This window comes from Mytilus trossulus, unplaced genomic scaffold (genome assembly GCF_036588685.1).
Source record: "Mytilus trossulus isolate FHL-02 unplaced genomic scaffold, PNRI_Mtr1.1.1.hap1 h1tg000234l__unscaffolded, whole genome shotgun sequence".
Lineage (NCBI taxonomy): Eukaryota > Metazoa > Mollusca > Bivalvia > Mytilida > Mytilidae > Mytilus > Mytilus trossulus.
In genome coordinates, this window is record NW_026963315.1 from 474,439 (window position 1) to 489,418 (window position 14,980).

At 33.0% G+C, this 14,980-nt stretch overlaps 1 protein-coding gene across 1 annotated transcript in view; it reads left to right on the top strand.

The window, feature by feature from the left end:
- LOC134701319 (uncharacterized) overlaps positions 1-8,308 on the top strand; it is a 28,631-nt gene extending 20,323 nt beyond the window's left edge. The window contains exons 6-7 of the mRNA XM_063562454.1: positions 8,029-8,133; positions 8,229-8,308. Coding sequence (XP_063418524.1) covers positions 8,029-8,133; positions 8,229-8,308 — 185 coding nt within the window. The remainder of the gene's footprint in view (positions 1-8,028; positions 8,134-8,228) is intronic.
- The last annotated feature ends 6,672 nt before the right edge of the window (positions 8,309-14,980 follow it).

The window sequence follows — 14,980 nt, forward strand, 5'->3', positions numbered from 1 at the left end:
TCCCGAAAGGATCAATCCCGAAATCCCGAGCTAAGAACACCCGATCCCGCAGTCCCGGTAAAGGTCCTATCCCCCCTCTTCAAAGTATACAGAAAAACGCAAACCGGAAGTCTAATCTGACTTAAAATTTCTTCCAATGACGGGACAATATCCGGATGCCTTTTTCTCGTTTTTCTCCAAAAATAACTCAATCTGAATAATCATATGAATGGATGACAAATGGCACTATGCACTGTACCTATAGGAATGGATGACAAATGGCACTATGCACTGTACCTATAGGTCACAGAGGCGTGTTGATCAATTAATTGTGGAAAGAAGAGAAGCGACACCCAAAATGAGGTCTTCTCGTTTAATAGTAAAGATGATGATAAAGAAAGGGCTTTCAGATATTCTTATTAATTTCTCATAGAAATAGAAAAGATATTGTAAGATTTTTCTTTTATTCCAAAATATGTCATCTATTTAATAGATGTAAACGCACTGATTCGAAATAGATCCATGTACCTAAGGGGACGACCACTTGATTGTATAGGGGAAAAGGGGGGATTTTGAAAATCAATAACTTAGTTTATAAAACCCTTGGGGTTCGTGTGATAGTATAAAAGGTATTGTAATCGACTAGTTATGTTTTTTTTTTATACTTCTTGTATGTCTATACATGATCGTAGAAAATTGTAAATATGGGGAAACAATTTTTGTTTACAGTGGTGCACTAAAAAGGGGGGTTCATGCCCACAATACCTGTGGTAATTTCACACACATATTTGGCAAACAAATATAGATGGCACTTTTCATATACGTAATTAAAAGTCATAATAAGCATCTTTTTTAAACAACTTGTTTTATAAAATAATAGTGTTTCAGGAAATGATTCGTAACTGAAAATGAATGTTAATATTTCGAAAGAAGGGTATTTGAAATTTTTTTAAGTCTAACGCGAACGTGCAAGTCGAAGGCAAATATGTAAACACTGACATTTGAGGGACTTATTTCTTGTAAACATCTTAGACTCCTACATAAAATATTAACAATTTTAAACATTAAAAAAAAAAGAATGCTGAATTAAAAATTGAAAAGCAAAACAATACATATATATCATCAATATCATTGAGTTTTTTTCTCGATTTTATTAGATCTTCATTCTGAAATTACATGGGAAACGATTACAAACCTGTAAAATAATTAAATGATCTATTTACTATAACTTTACATACAATTAAATTTGTTACCAGTTGTTATGCAATTAAATGTTTGAGCTATACAATCAAAAAATATTTACAGTTAAATAGCATATACAGTCTATGGAAGGTGCGATACGATAAAAACTTTTCTTATATCAATGAGCGATATTGTCTTATATCAACGAGTTGCATTGTGGGAAATTTCAGACGAATTTTTCGCCTTTGTACGAAGAAAGGCAGATTTCTCGGTATAAACTAATGACTCTTTTCTTAAAACAGGGTATCTTTTAACACGACATACGTCTGGTGTATAATTTCATGAGTTATTTTATGTAATAACAAGCAAGGTGTATTTAAACGAGAAAATTGAATAATTGAATAAATGAAACATAAATGCACGATTTATCATTTGTAAATGTACACATTCTATAAATATCATGTAGCAAATTCAATGGAATGCAATTGAGATGAATTCAATGGTTTGCTACGCCAAAATCAACTTTAAGTCAACGATACTGCTATATTTTAAAATATCAATGCGATATTTGTCTTATATCAAAGCGATGATTTTTTAATATCAAAAATTTATGAATGCGATACTTTTCTAATATAACTGCTATAGTTTTCTGATATAAAATGAATACGATGACACGTCACAATGCATGTCTAGAAAACTGCAAACATAAGTCACAAACTTTGATCATGACCGGTTTAATGTTTTAGGATCAATATCACTAAAATTTCGTAACTGTAACAAAATTAACGCTTACATGAACTTAACATTTCAAAAATGATTCTTGACCCTATTGATAGTTGAAAGTGTTAATAATCTTTTCAGTCTATTGTTTTCAATCACATCGTTTAACCGACTAACTGTAACATGTTTAATCCCGCAACATTATTATACCCAACGCGACGAGTTGCAGAGGGTATAATGTTTTTGACCCGTCCGTCCGTCCGTCCGTCAGTCCTGTTTCTTGTCATCGCAACTCCTCTCAAACCACACAACAGAATTTCACGAAACCTTTTCAGATGATAAGGACATACTATGCAGTCGTGCATATCGACGGGAAATTGCGATTCAATTTTTTTTTCTAGGAGTTACGCCCCTTTGAACTTATTTGCTTCAATGTACTTCTGCAACAGTTTGTCATCTCAACTCCTCTGAAACCACACAACAGAATTTCATGAAATTTTGTAGATAATAAGGACATACTATTTAGATGTGCATATTGGCAGGAAATAAATTTTTCTTACACGATTTTTTTTTCTTACACTTATTTAATTTCTCCAATGACAATGTGGGGACGTGGGGTATGTGAGCGTGCTCACTAAGGTTCTTTAATTTATGTATGTGCCTGTCCGAAGTCAGGAGCCTGTTGTCGTTTGTTTATGTGTTACATATTTGTTTTTCGTTCATTTTTTTTGGTTGTTTAAATAAGGCCGTTAGTTTTTCTCGTTTGAATTGTTTTACATTGTCTTATCGGGCATTTTATAGCTAACTATGCGGTATGGGCTTTGCTCATTGTTGAAGGCCGTATAGTTGTTAATGTCTGTGTTATTTTGGTCACTTGTGTACAGTTGTCTTATTGGCAATCATACCACATCTTATTTTTTATAATTCTATTTGAAGTTATGATCCAATGGCGGAATTTAAATGCGGTTGCAAATACGTCTAAATACTATTAGATTATAATATACTGGTCACACTGCTATAGCCTATCCACCTTGGTAATATCGAAACATGGAAAAAGATATTGAGAAGGAAAACAGTTCTTTTTTGGATATCAAAGACTTTTCCCGTTGGTAAATCGATATCTCTATGAACATAATCAGCTCGCCGCGTGGACGCTCTTTTAAATCGCGATGACCGTGAGGGTATTCCGATGTATTGTTGCCACAGATATTTGACTTCCGTGTTTGTCTAGTAACCGATCGTAAAAATACGTGTACTTTTCTTAATGCAAAAAAAAATCCGTATCGCTTGTTGTAAATTCATTTCTTCATTGAGTACTAAAACAAATGTTTAGAACACAAATAAATAAGATGTAAAAATCCTTTGACGTAATAAATGTGTATATATCTTTTCTATATTCATACAATTAGATCGTTCAGTTGGAGGACTGGAAAGCAGGTATTTATAAAGGGAAATTTTAAAGATTTATAGATATAAGAAGATGGTGCATGAGTTCGAGTGAGACAACTTTCCATCAAAGTTATTATTTGTTTAGGGTAAACCATTATAGATCAAAGTAGGTCCTTAAATACGGAGACTTGGCCCACAGCAAACACCACGCTATATAGGAACAAAACATTACTAGTGTTAAACCAATCAAACAGGAAAACCAACGGTCTAATTTGTAAAAAAAAAAAAGGAGATTCAAAAGTACAGGTCAGATTTTGTCGAATCAATCTGAACGAGGACAGTATGATTCATCTTTGTCACAAGTTAGTTTCATTGTTATCCAATGAAAGTCTCACATACGTGCGTTGCGAGCATATCGGATATATATTCAAAATCAAGTAAGTGATTTTTTCCCATTAGATATTGGAGTCAAACAAGGTGACAACCTCAGTCCGAATTTATTCAAGATATTCATAAATGATTTGCCCAGATATTTGTCAGATACTAGAGACCCAGTTAATGTCAATGACAAAGATCTACATTGTTTAATGTATGCTGATGATATTGTTTTATTATCTACATCAGCTGAAGGACTACGAGAAAAGCTGGGAATGCTTGATAAATTTTGCAAAGATTGGTGTCTCAATGTGAATACTAATAAGACAAAGGTGCTGATTTTCAACAAGGCAGGCAGACATGTAAAACAGATATTCACATTTCAGAATATAAATCTGGAATGTGTTTCAAAATACAAATACCTAGGTTTATATTTAAGCTCATCTGGTTCATTCAGTTATGCTCAAAATGAACTATACAAAAAATCCCTGAAAGCTCATTTCAAATTAAGGAAAGATCTTTTATCACTTAATCCTGATGTAAAAACAAATATTCATGTTTTTGACCACACTGTAAAACCTATTTTATTATATGGTAGCGAAATATGGGGGATGTTTAATTCTCTTTCCTCTAAATGTAAGAAGGAAGATATATCTTTTGAAAAATTATATTCAGGTTTACCCTGTGAGAAACTTCATATAAAATTTTGTAAATTTATACTTGGGGTACACAAGAAAACAACAAATGCTGCAGTGTTATCTGAACTTGGAAGATTTCCAATATATTTTAATATTATAAAAGGAATGTTATTGTACTGGTATAGATTAGAGAATTTAGGTGATAATTTTCCTCTATTAAAAGAGGCATATACACAATCAAAGACACTACATCACATGAATATAACATCATGGTATGGTTCAATAAATGTTGTTTTTAAAATACTTGGTATTGACTATACAAATGCCATAAATGCTCCATTGGTGAATCCTTATACAAATTTAAGAAATATATACAAACCAAGCTATCAATATTGTTTATTAGCTGTTGGAAAAAACAAATAGATAAATTTTCAGACAGTAAACTGAAAACCTACCTTTTATATAAAACAAATTTTGGTTTTGAAAAATATCTAACATTGATCAAGAATTTTGAACTTAGAAGAAGTTTTACTAAATTACGTGTATCTTCTCATAGATTACAAATAGAATTAGGTAGATATCAGGGTATTCCCCGAATTAACAGAATATGTAATAAATGTTCTTCCAATACTGTCGAAGATGAGGCTCATTTTCTATTTGATTGTAACAAATTTGAGGATGATAGAAATGGTATGTTAGCTAGTATTGCACAATATAATTCTTATTTTAATCATATGAACAGTCAAAGCAAAATTATCTGGTTATTTAGTGTAGAAAATGTTGAGTTACTTAAAATAATATGTAATTTTATATACAAACATCTTCCTTAGTGAAGATTAGTTAAAGGAGATCTATGTGTGTATATACATTTGATTGGACATAGAAAATTATATTCATCTGAATATCACAAACATACTAGCCGATTAAAAAAAAAAAAATTGTTAAGATATATTATTTATTCAAATGTTCTCTTATATCCTTGAGGCATCGTCCCCTGGTATCAACTGCATTCAAGTTACCTATGATGCTTCCTTGTTTGCTTTTGATACAGGTAGGAAAGAGACATTTTTACACACATTTTACATGCCTATGGCCCATAAGGTATCGCCCCCTGGTGTCAGCTGCCTTTAGGAAACCATAATGCTTTCCTATTTGCTGCTGACACAGGATGAGTCATGGACATGTTTTATTTCTACTTTCTTTTTGGCTAATTATTATATATTTAATTGATCCAACTTTTTTTGTACTATACATATGTGGATATCTATTTTTCTTTTTTTCTTTTTGAGCTACTTGTTTGTTATCTATATCAACCACACTTGCAATAAAATGCATTAGTATTAAAAAAAAAACATACTATAGATACTTTATCTACGTATTCTTTAAGAACTTAAATAGTTCTCGTTTAACTTTTTTTTTTTTATCTCATTGTTTGTATTGTATTATGAAAAAAAATTATTGATGTTGTAATGTTTATACCCTTTGGGGCCCATAATTGGAAAATAAAATATCTTATCTTGTCTTATCTTATCTTATTATTTCGGTGCGTTCATTATGAAATTTTCTAAATGTTATCTATGTGGACAATCATTTTGATAGTTAGCTATTTGATTACGGCATTGTTTATTAAACTCTTTTTCATTAGTTTTGCTTCCAAAACTTATTGAGAAATTTGTAAGACGTTACCAAAAACAATTTGAATGTAAGCAATGCTCTTAAAACTGCTAATTTACGTACAATACTACTAAGAAGTAAAATCGCAAAAAATACTGAACTCCGATCCGAGGAAAATTCAAAACAGAAAGTCCCTTATTAAATGGTAAAATCATATGATAAAACACACCAAACGAATAAATAAAAACTGTCATATTTCTGATTCATTACTGGCATTTTCAAGTTTTGAAAATGGTGGATTGAACCTGGTTTTATAGCGCTTAACATCTCATGTGTATGACAGTCCAATCAAATTCTGTCATATTTACAACTATGCGTGAACAAAACAGGCATAATAGGTAAAGTTGTCAAAATATGGGTACACCAGTCTAATATTTATACAAATCGGTACTAATATTGATATAACAAAAACACCGCTTTGATATTTTAAAAGCATCGCATTGATATTTTAAAAGCATCGCATTGTTTATTTATGTATATAAGAAAAACACAGCACTTCAAATTTTACACGGACATAAACTTTAGCTTCTAACTAACTTCTGAATGTATATTTAGACTCAATTGTTATTTATATTTGAACAATAAGTTTAAAAGTTAGTATTTTCTTAATTTTTCATTGCCGAAAACAACATTTTCCGCATGGAATGTCTGCATATTTACAGTTTGATATTAGACAATATCGCTCATTGATATAAGAAAAGTTTTTATCGATACGCTTCTTCCATAGACTGATATATATGTTACAGTACATTGACTAGTATAGTTTAACAAAAATTTGACCTCCTGGGTTAAAAGCTTGTGTTGAATTCAAAATTATAAAATATGAAGATAAATAAAGAGAAAACTGTAATTAAAATACTATATAAAACGTGTATTTATATTTAACTTCAAACTAATAAACCTCCACCAAAGGTAAAATTCACTTAAGTTTACATGTAACAAAGTATTTAAATGTTATGATTGTATAAATGTCCCCATGTTAATTCAGAATGCAGAACTAGGTCTAGTAAAAAGTGTACAATGTGATCTTATGTGAAAATTTCGAGCAACAAAAATATTAAGCAAGTGTTGCACCAGACGATAATAAATTATGATACGGAAACAGCCACACCAACCCCATTCCCTTAACACATTGTCGTCCCCTTGGAAATAGACGATCAGTTGTGGGACGCCACTGAGGTACCATATCTATAATGACATCGAAAAATTGTACTATTAAACTCGAACCCAGGACATCTGTGTTACAAGGCAGCGCGTATACCGATTGAGCTACAGACGTACTTCATGAGCTCAATCGCTGATGGTTGACTGATGGCTGACTATATAAGTATCTACCGCATGATGGAATCCGGTCACTCTTCGCCCACCTTAGAGTCATTATTCTATACGAGTTTGAGCTCTCTAAAAAGCCGCACCAATGCCATAAAGCCACCAATCAGACTCTGTATGTGATAAGTAACTTTTTCAAGAAGGCGTGTATATCGACTGAAACTAATAGCTCCGCACCGTGATGCGAAGCAATAGTGATGATACTTTCATTTATATTTAGATATACTTTCCGTGGTCTTTAATTGTTAGACAGAGCATGATTCTTCTTAAAAAATCATCTTTGTCTCTTCCGGTACTCGAACCCAGGACATCTGTGTTACAAGGCAGCTCATATACCAACTGAGCTTAAGAAGCCCTTTCTTAACTCAAACGCTTACGACTAACTAACTACTAACTTACTAAGGGAAGCAATTCCGTCGCATTACTTAGGGTTGCGTTCGTATATATAAACTAAACATCAGGTCGCGTTTAATGTTGTCAACATAATCAGCATACACATGATACACTCAATGCAAATCAATATATAATTGTTTATATTCAAAGATTTTTTTAATCTATTTGACCCGCGCATAACCAACACAAACAGGACACACGACAACAGTTTTTAGAAACAGTTGACGCGCTTATCAAAAAAAGTACATGCGGGACAGCTTAATAAATTTGATCAAAACTACTTCAATTAAAGGGTCCTCCAACTAGACTTGACTGATGAAAATAAAGGTTACGTAATTTGCTTTTTCAGCATCAGTTACTGTGCAGATTTTGAAACCACTATTACTGTCGAGTGGGGCATTGTTATTAGTAGCTTTGATTGCCTCGTGGATCGTCTACTGCATTCGACGAAAATGTAAGTTTTTTATGAGATGCAGAAATATGATGCATGTATAAATGATACTTTAAAACTTGTTCAGCTTCTTATATATTGAAATCTGTCTTTTTTAGGCACATTGTTACAAACACGTCAGCCTAGATATGAACCACGTGAATCAAGTCAGGGGATGGTTACATCAGATGATGGTTAGCAGAGTTATTTTCTTTTCAAAGATAAATTACTAAGTATCTTTTATAGACGGTTTTATTTTCAGAGACTTCCTGTCCTCCATTTGTTCCTAGCTTCCATAGTACTTTCGTTTGCACATAGGTACTTTTAAACAATACTTATATTTGCACCATTTTGTGGACATTAATAGTTTTAAACTCCTGCAAATTTTTCTTCTGATCAATATCATACATGCATGCAATTTAGAAAATTGCAAAGTTCTTTTGTGGAATTTTTACGTAGAGTTGAAATCGACATCATTTTTTTTTAAGTAAACGTTTTCAATTTAAGTAATTTTACAAACTATAGATGACCGTACAGCCTTCTACACATAACCAAGCTCATACCGCATAGTCAGCTATACAAAAAAAACGAAATGACAAATGTGAAACAATCAACCGAGAAAACGAATGGCTTAATTTATATAACAAAATAATGAACGAAAATATATTAATATATTATGATTACAGCAACTAAAGACAACCACTGAATTACAAGCTCCTGACTTGGGACAGGCACATAAAAAATGTGACGAAGTTAAACTATTTTGAAGGCACCAACCATCTTCTTTACGTTATGATATTTGACCATAGACGATGTAACCTGTTTTTCATGGAATAGTCAAATATTATTTTGTGACTCTCATGAAGATTATTTAATTTTCCCAAAAAAAAGTTCCGATAATGATAACGAAGAGAGTAATTTCCTTTTCACAATGATTACTATAATCTAACAGAGAATTTATTTACTTCAAGTTTTCTGTTAAAGATCGTACAAATAATGTCAATTGCTTAACGACCTCCGCTGTGTCTTCCTACACCACACTATAGAGACAGAGAAAGGAAAAACTGTTCAAATAAGTAACCAAGGAAAAACGTATATTCCAAGAAAACACAAATAGATCTGATGATTGTCTGGTTCTAATGTGAATATATCTCTTATCATTTTAGGTAACGAAATGGACATCTTATTCCAAGACTCTGATGTATTAGAAGATACAACCGATACACCACAAGAACTTTACACGTAATACTACCCCATACACAGGAAACTTAATCCGTATTGACTGATAGAAATTGTTTCGGGCAAATTTTATTTAAGAGACAATAACATGTTTGTTTCTGTTTAAAACATTGGTGTTGTATGCTCTGGATAGTTCGTGATTTAGCTCTCGTAATGTTATGACTATTGTCTTGTGCGATTCCCCTTGACGAATATTCCACATACACGTTAGACAATACACCTTATCGCTATTTGTCCGCCATTGCTGGATATCACACAGGTTCCCGTAAAATGTTGACGTCATAATATAAGTTATATGGTTCGCTACTGACCCCCTACGGATCCATAGAGGGTTAGTAAAATCCATAGGGGGTGAGGCCGGAGGCCGAGTCCCCTATGGATTTTATTCACCCTCTGTGGATCCGTAGGGGGTCAGTAGTTAACCGTATAACGAATTTATCGCACGCTATACTTTTTCTGCTGCGTTTTGTTGTAAAATAAACAACGAAACACAACAGCATTAATAGATGACGTCACCATTACCGCGTCACGAACCCCCTATGAAACTTACTAACCCCCTACGGTCTCATAGGGGGTCACCACGTGACGGCGTTAAACCAATCACAACGTGATAATTTACCCGCGGTGCGATAAAATAAAATATCTGACGCCACAATGGAAAAGTGATTGTTGTTGACGTTAAAAGTGCAAGCGGCAGGGTCAGCCGGGATTAGCGATAAGGTGTATTGTTACCATACATCCTGGCTTCTTAGTTTTAAGTATGTCAACTTACGATTACACGTTTTGATTTAATTTACTAGATACTTCTATATGAGCCTGAATACATGTAGCTCACATGGTAAAAACAATCATTAAAAGGGAAATTCAATTCTAATATGACGTCCTTATGACGCTTTGTAAACACAGCCGCTCGGTATTAAGATATTAACAAATATAATGCCTACCCATGTTAAAATGAGCATAGAGCATGGCAGGATAGAATTATTTCTTAAACAAACGTCTTTTAAGGGATATGACTACGAAAAGATGTCAGCCAATGGTACAATTGATATTTTTAGATCATGAATTGGTGATCATGTGTTGCTATCTTTTAATACTACTAGTATAGTTTTCATGCAAGATAGTTGGTTACAATAAGTAAACTAAAAGAAAAATGCGTACGTCTAAGTACACCATTCAATAGCCCAACCAAGCCTTTTCAATTTCCAAAGGTAAAACCTGTTTTTTTTCAAGGTATTTTTCAAGGTATTTTTTTTTTATTTTTCCAAAGTAAACGTTAAAGGGTATAATTCTACAACGATAAATGACTTACTGCCCAAATTCGAGCCCTGTCTGTGTGTTGTAGTTCTTGCATTGAATTTCATTAAATTTACATGAGGGAAACATTAAGTTAGAGTGGCGAAACAAAATTGGACGGGAAGATGGAAGGTCGGAAGGAGAGAAATTTGGAAGAAAGGAAAAATAGAAGGAAGACAGACAGAAGGACGGACGGTCGTGGCCTAGGCATAACAACATTATTTAATGCAATGACTCTTATACACGAAAGAGTCTTAATAATAATAAATATGATAATGTTGGTGCATAGAAGAAGTTTACTGTATGTAGATATTACCATTTTGACCAATGTTTGCCTCTTCAAATTTCTCTGTTTATTGCATTTTCGAGATATAAGATATTTATTTAGATGTGAAACTAGGCCATATTATTGACTGACTGACAAAAAAGTTATAATCATGGTATAGGGTCGGGACATACATTATAAAGTTGGTTCAATAGTCTCAAAAGAGAAAATGCCTTCCTTAAGTTGTCACCCTATTGTTCCGATTGTTTTGTATTTTTGCAGATCTTGTATTTTTTATCATATTTATTGTTCAAGTTTCTACCTGCATGTGTCTATTATAGTTTTTGAGATAAAATACAAGAACACTAAAATAAGTCAAAATTTCGTCATTTACCTGCAATTATAGCACCTTAGTGAGTAAATAAACGGTTAAAATTTAGATCCACTTATATTGTTTTTCTTTTTGCCATAGAACATAATATAGTTTTTGAGTTACATTAAATTTTGTACTTTGCCAACTCGTGGTTTTAAGGATAATTTTGGTGCAAACAGGAAATAGGAAGATGACGTCGACATTGTGACTATTGTTGCAACTGTAATATTTTAATTGGTTTTTTTTTTGTATAATTGTTTTTAATATTATGGTGTTTTATGCTAGATATATTGATATATGTTATAGATAATATAAATGTATTTTAATTTTGGTATTACAGTCTCTCGTAACTCTTTTATAAATTGATCCGTTAATATTATATTGTGTTTATATCAAATGTTTTAAAGAGGTGAAACTCTGTTGTTGTTGTTGTTGTTAACGTTTGTTACAATTAGATTAGTCAAATAAATACTCAAAGGGACTTCCCATGGATGTAGAGAATTTATTCATATGGTTTGTATCTAATGATGATCGACGCAAAACACCTACATGTAAGTAGCATGCATACAATGTATACTGGAAATGTGCAGGCTTCAGACCATAATGAAGGAATATAGTTCCCAATTATTATATTGTAACGTGTAACCGGACGATCAATGGATCCGTATCTGAATAAATCAGGATTTCAAGTGTTCAACTCAATTTTTCACCATAACCAGTTGTCCTATTCAAAACAATTAACACACCCTTAAATGAATTCACAATGTCGAACATACACAGCACAATGCACTTAAATCTAATTACTGAGGTGAAGTACCTCATTCACAATGCACAGACACAATGTTTCATAACAGAATATATATTCACAATGTCACCATGCAATCACTATGCAACATGTATCAGACCGATTTATTCACAATGTCAATTATTATGCAACATGCTAACGGCCCTTTATTACACAATGTCACCAACAGATTACTTTGCAACATGCATCAAGCAAGTATCACACAAAACGTATTAACACAAGATCACATATATACAACTTCTATTTACAACCAATATGTAGTATCACCTTGTTAGTCTGCAACTAACCACAATAACACAATGACACCTTTACACATGCACAAATCCATCAATGCACAAGGAATATATATATAAACACAGCTGAACTCACGCACTAACTATCTCCTTGAGTTCACACACAATGAATATTATCCAACTGGTAAGGTTTAACACAGTGCACTTTCACTAATACACTTCCACAATATTACAACTTGCAACACCAGCAAGTAAACACGTTGTATTCTCACAAATACAAATCACTTATATATATCAGATTCACTTTATACATTGTATCACAATCACTATTGCAACATCCACATATAAATCCGAACACTATTTATATATATCCTTTGGAATCACTTATTTCACTCTACTTACCAGTTGGAATATTTAATCCTGATGTTAACACTTCAACGGTCCACATATAACTGACAAAGTTTCTCTGTCTTGAGATGGCTTATATACTACCATATGGAACGGTCCATTATACTTGAAGGGGTGAAAATCAAGACTATATTTAGGGGTGTTTTAAGAAATACATGGTGCTCCAACTATGGAGAAACTGATATACATATAGAAACCACAATTAACAGGGAAAGACAACTGATGATTCACATAAAAATGAATAAACTATGACCGATTTTCGTTACACTACCCACGCCTCAAAAATCCATGCGTCCTCGCATGACTCCTTGAATACATCTGACATGCTGATAAATCATCTATCAAAGTGGTCATTTTTCATACCCGAACTCTTACCATAGTGCAGTCACTATTTCCATTGGACATATCTGCTGACCACAACGTCAGCCTACCATTTTGTCTATCAGGTCTTAACTGATGACATCACAAGGCACAACCCGTAGAAACAAAGTCTACCTATGTCCTAATTCCTGTCAGCCATATCAAAACACATTAAACTTTCTTCTTATACACAAACACTATTCACCGGATCTTTCCTTTCGTCCGAATAAAACTTTTTAAAATTTCCCACTTCAAAATAGCTGTTTCCAACATAAACCTTTTTCCTATTAACATCTGTAATTTTGAGTGTCACTGCCAAAGAATAAACTTGACAAATCCCTAACAAATTTTGCCTCTGCAGCGGCCCCAAGGAGCCTACTCTTATCGAAATCTACAGGAGGGGTCTTTTACATGCACAGGGCGTGACATATTCCTGCACACGGGGCCTCGGATTTAACGTCCCCATCCGACGGACTCAAATTAACTATGTACACTATATACACTACAAAACTATCTATAGACACATATACATTGATCCTTTACCCCAAAATGCTTCCTCTTTTCATGCTCACGGTTACTTTCTTCCAAACACTACAGTATATCTTATTAATTCAACACCATCTTTAATTCCTGAATCATTTTCCTTTTGTAAAGAATAAGAGGATGAATTTGCATAAAAAATTGTCTGAAACAATATTCCAAGTTTTCAATTTCACTTGATGTCCAATTTCCAAATCAAACAGATTTTCTGCCATTTCAACTGACTAAATGTCCCTTCTTACTAAAATGTACAAGACTTTGACTACAAACACAACTATCATATTACAACTGGTTCAATCATATAAATATTTACAGTAGCAAAATCAACACATGAAATCCCACCGCTGCCACCAAATTTGTAACGTGTAACCGGACGATCAATGGATCCGTATCTGAATAAATCAGGATTTCAAGTGTTCAACTCAATTTTTCACCATAACCAGTTGTCCTATTCAAAACAATTAACACACCCTTAAATGAATTCACAATGTCGAACATACACAGCACAATGCACTTAAATCTAATTACTGAGGTGAAGTACCTCATTCACAATGCACAGACACAATGTTTCATAACAGAATATATATTCACAATGTCACCATGCAATCACTATGCAACATGTATCAGACCGATTTATTCACAATGTCAATTATTATGCAACATGCTAACGGCCCTTTATTACACAATGTCACCAACAGATTACTTTGCAACATGCATCAAGCAAGTATCACACAAAACGTATTAACACAAGATCACATATATACAACTTCTATTTACAACCAATATGTAGTATCACCTTGTTAGTCTGCAACTAACCACAATAACACAATGACACCTTTACACATGCACAAATCCATCAATGCACAAGGAATATATATATAAACACAGCTGAACTCACGCACTAACTATCTCCTTGAGTTCACACACAATGAATATTATCCAACTGGTAAGGTTTAACACAGTGCACTTTCACTAATACACTTCCACAATATTACAACTTGCAACACCAGCAAGTAAACACGTTGTATTCTCACAAATACAAATCACTTATATATATCAGATTCACTTTATACATTGTATCACAATCACTATTGCAACATCCACATATAAATCCGAACACTATTTATATATATCCTTTGGAATCACTTATTTCACTCTACTTACCAGTTGGAATATTTAATCCTGATGTTAACACTTCAACGGTCCACATATAACTGACAAAGTTTCTCTGTCTTGAGATGGCTTATATACTACCATATGGAACGGTCCATTATACTTGAAGGGGTGAAAATCAAGACTATATTTAGGGGTGTTTTAAGAAATACATGGTGCTCCAACTATGGAGAAACTGA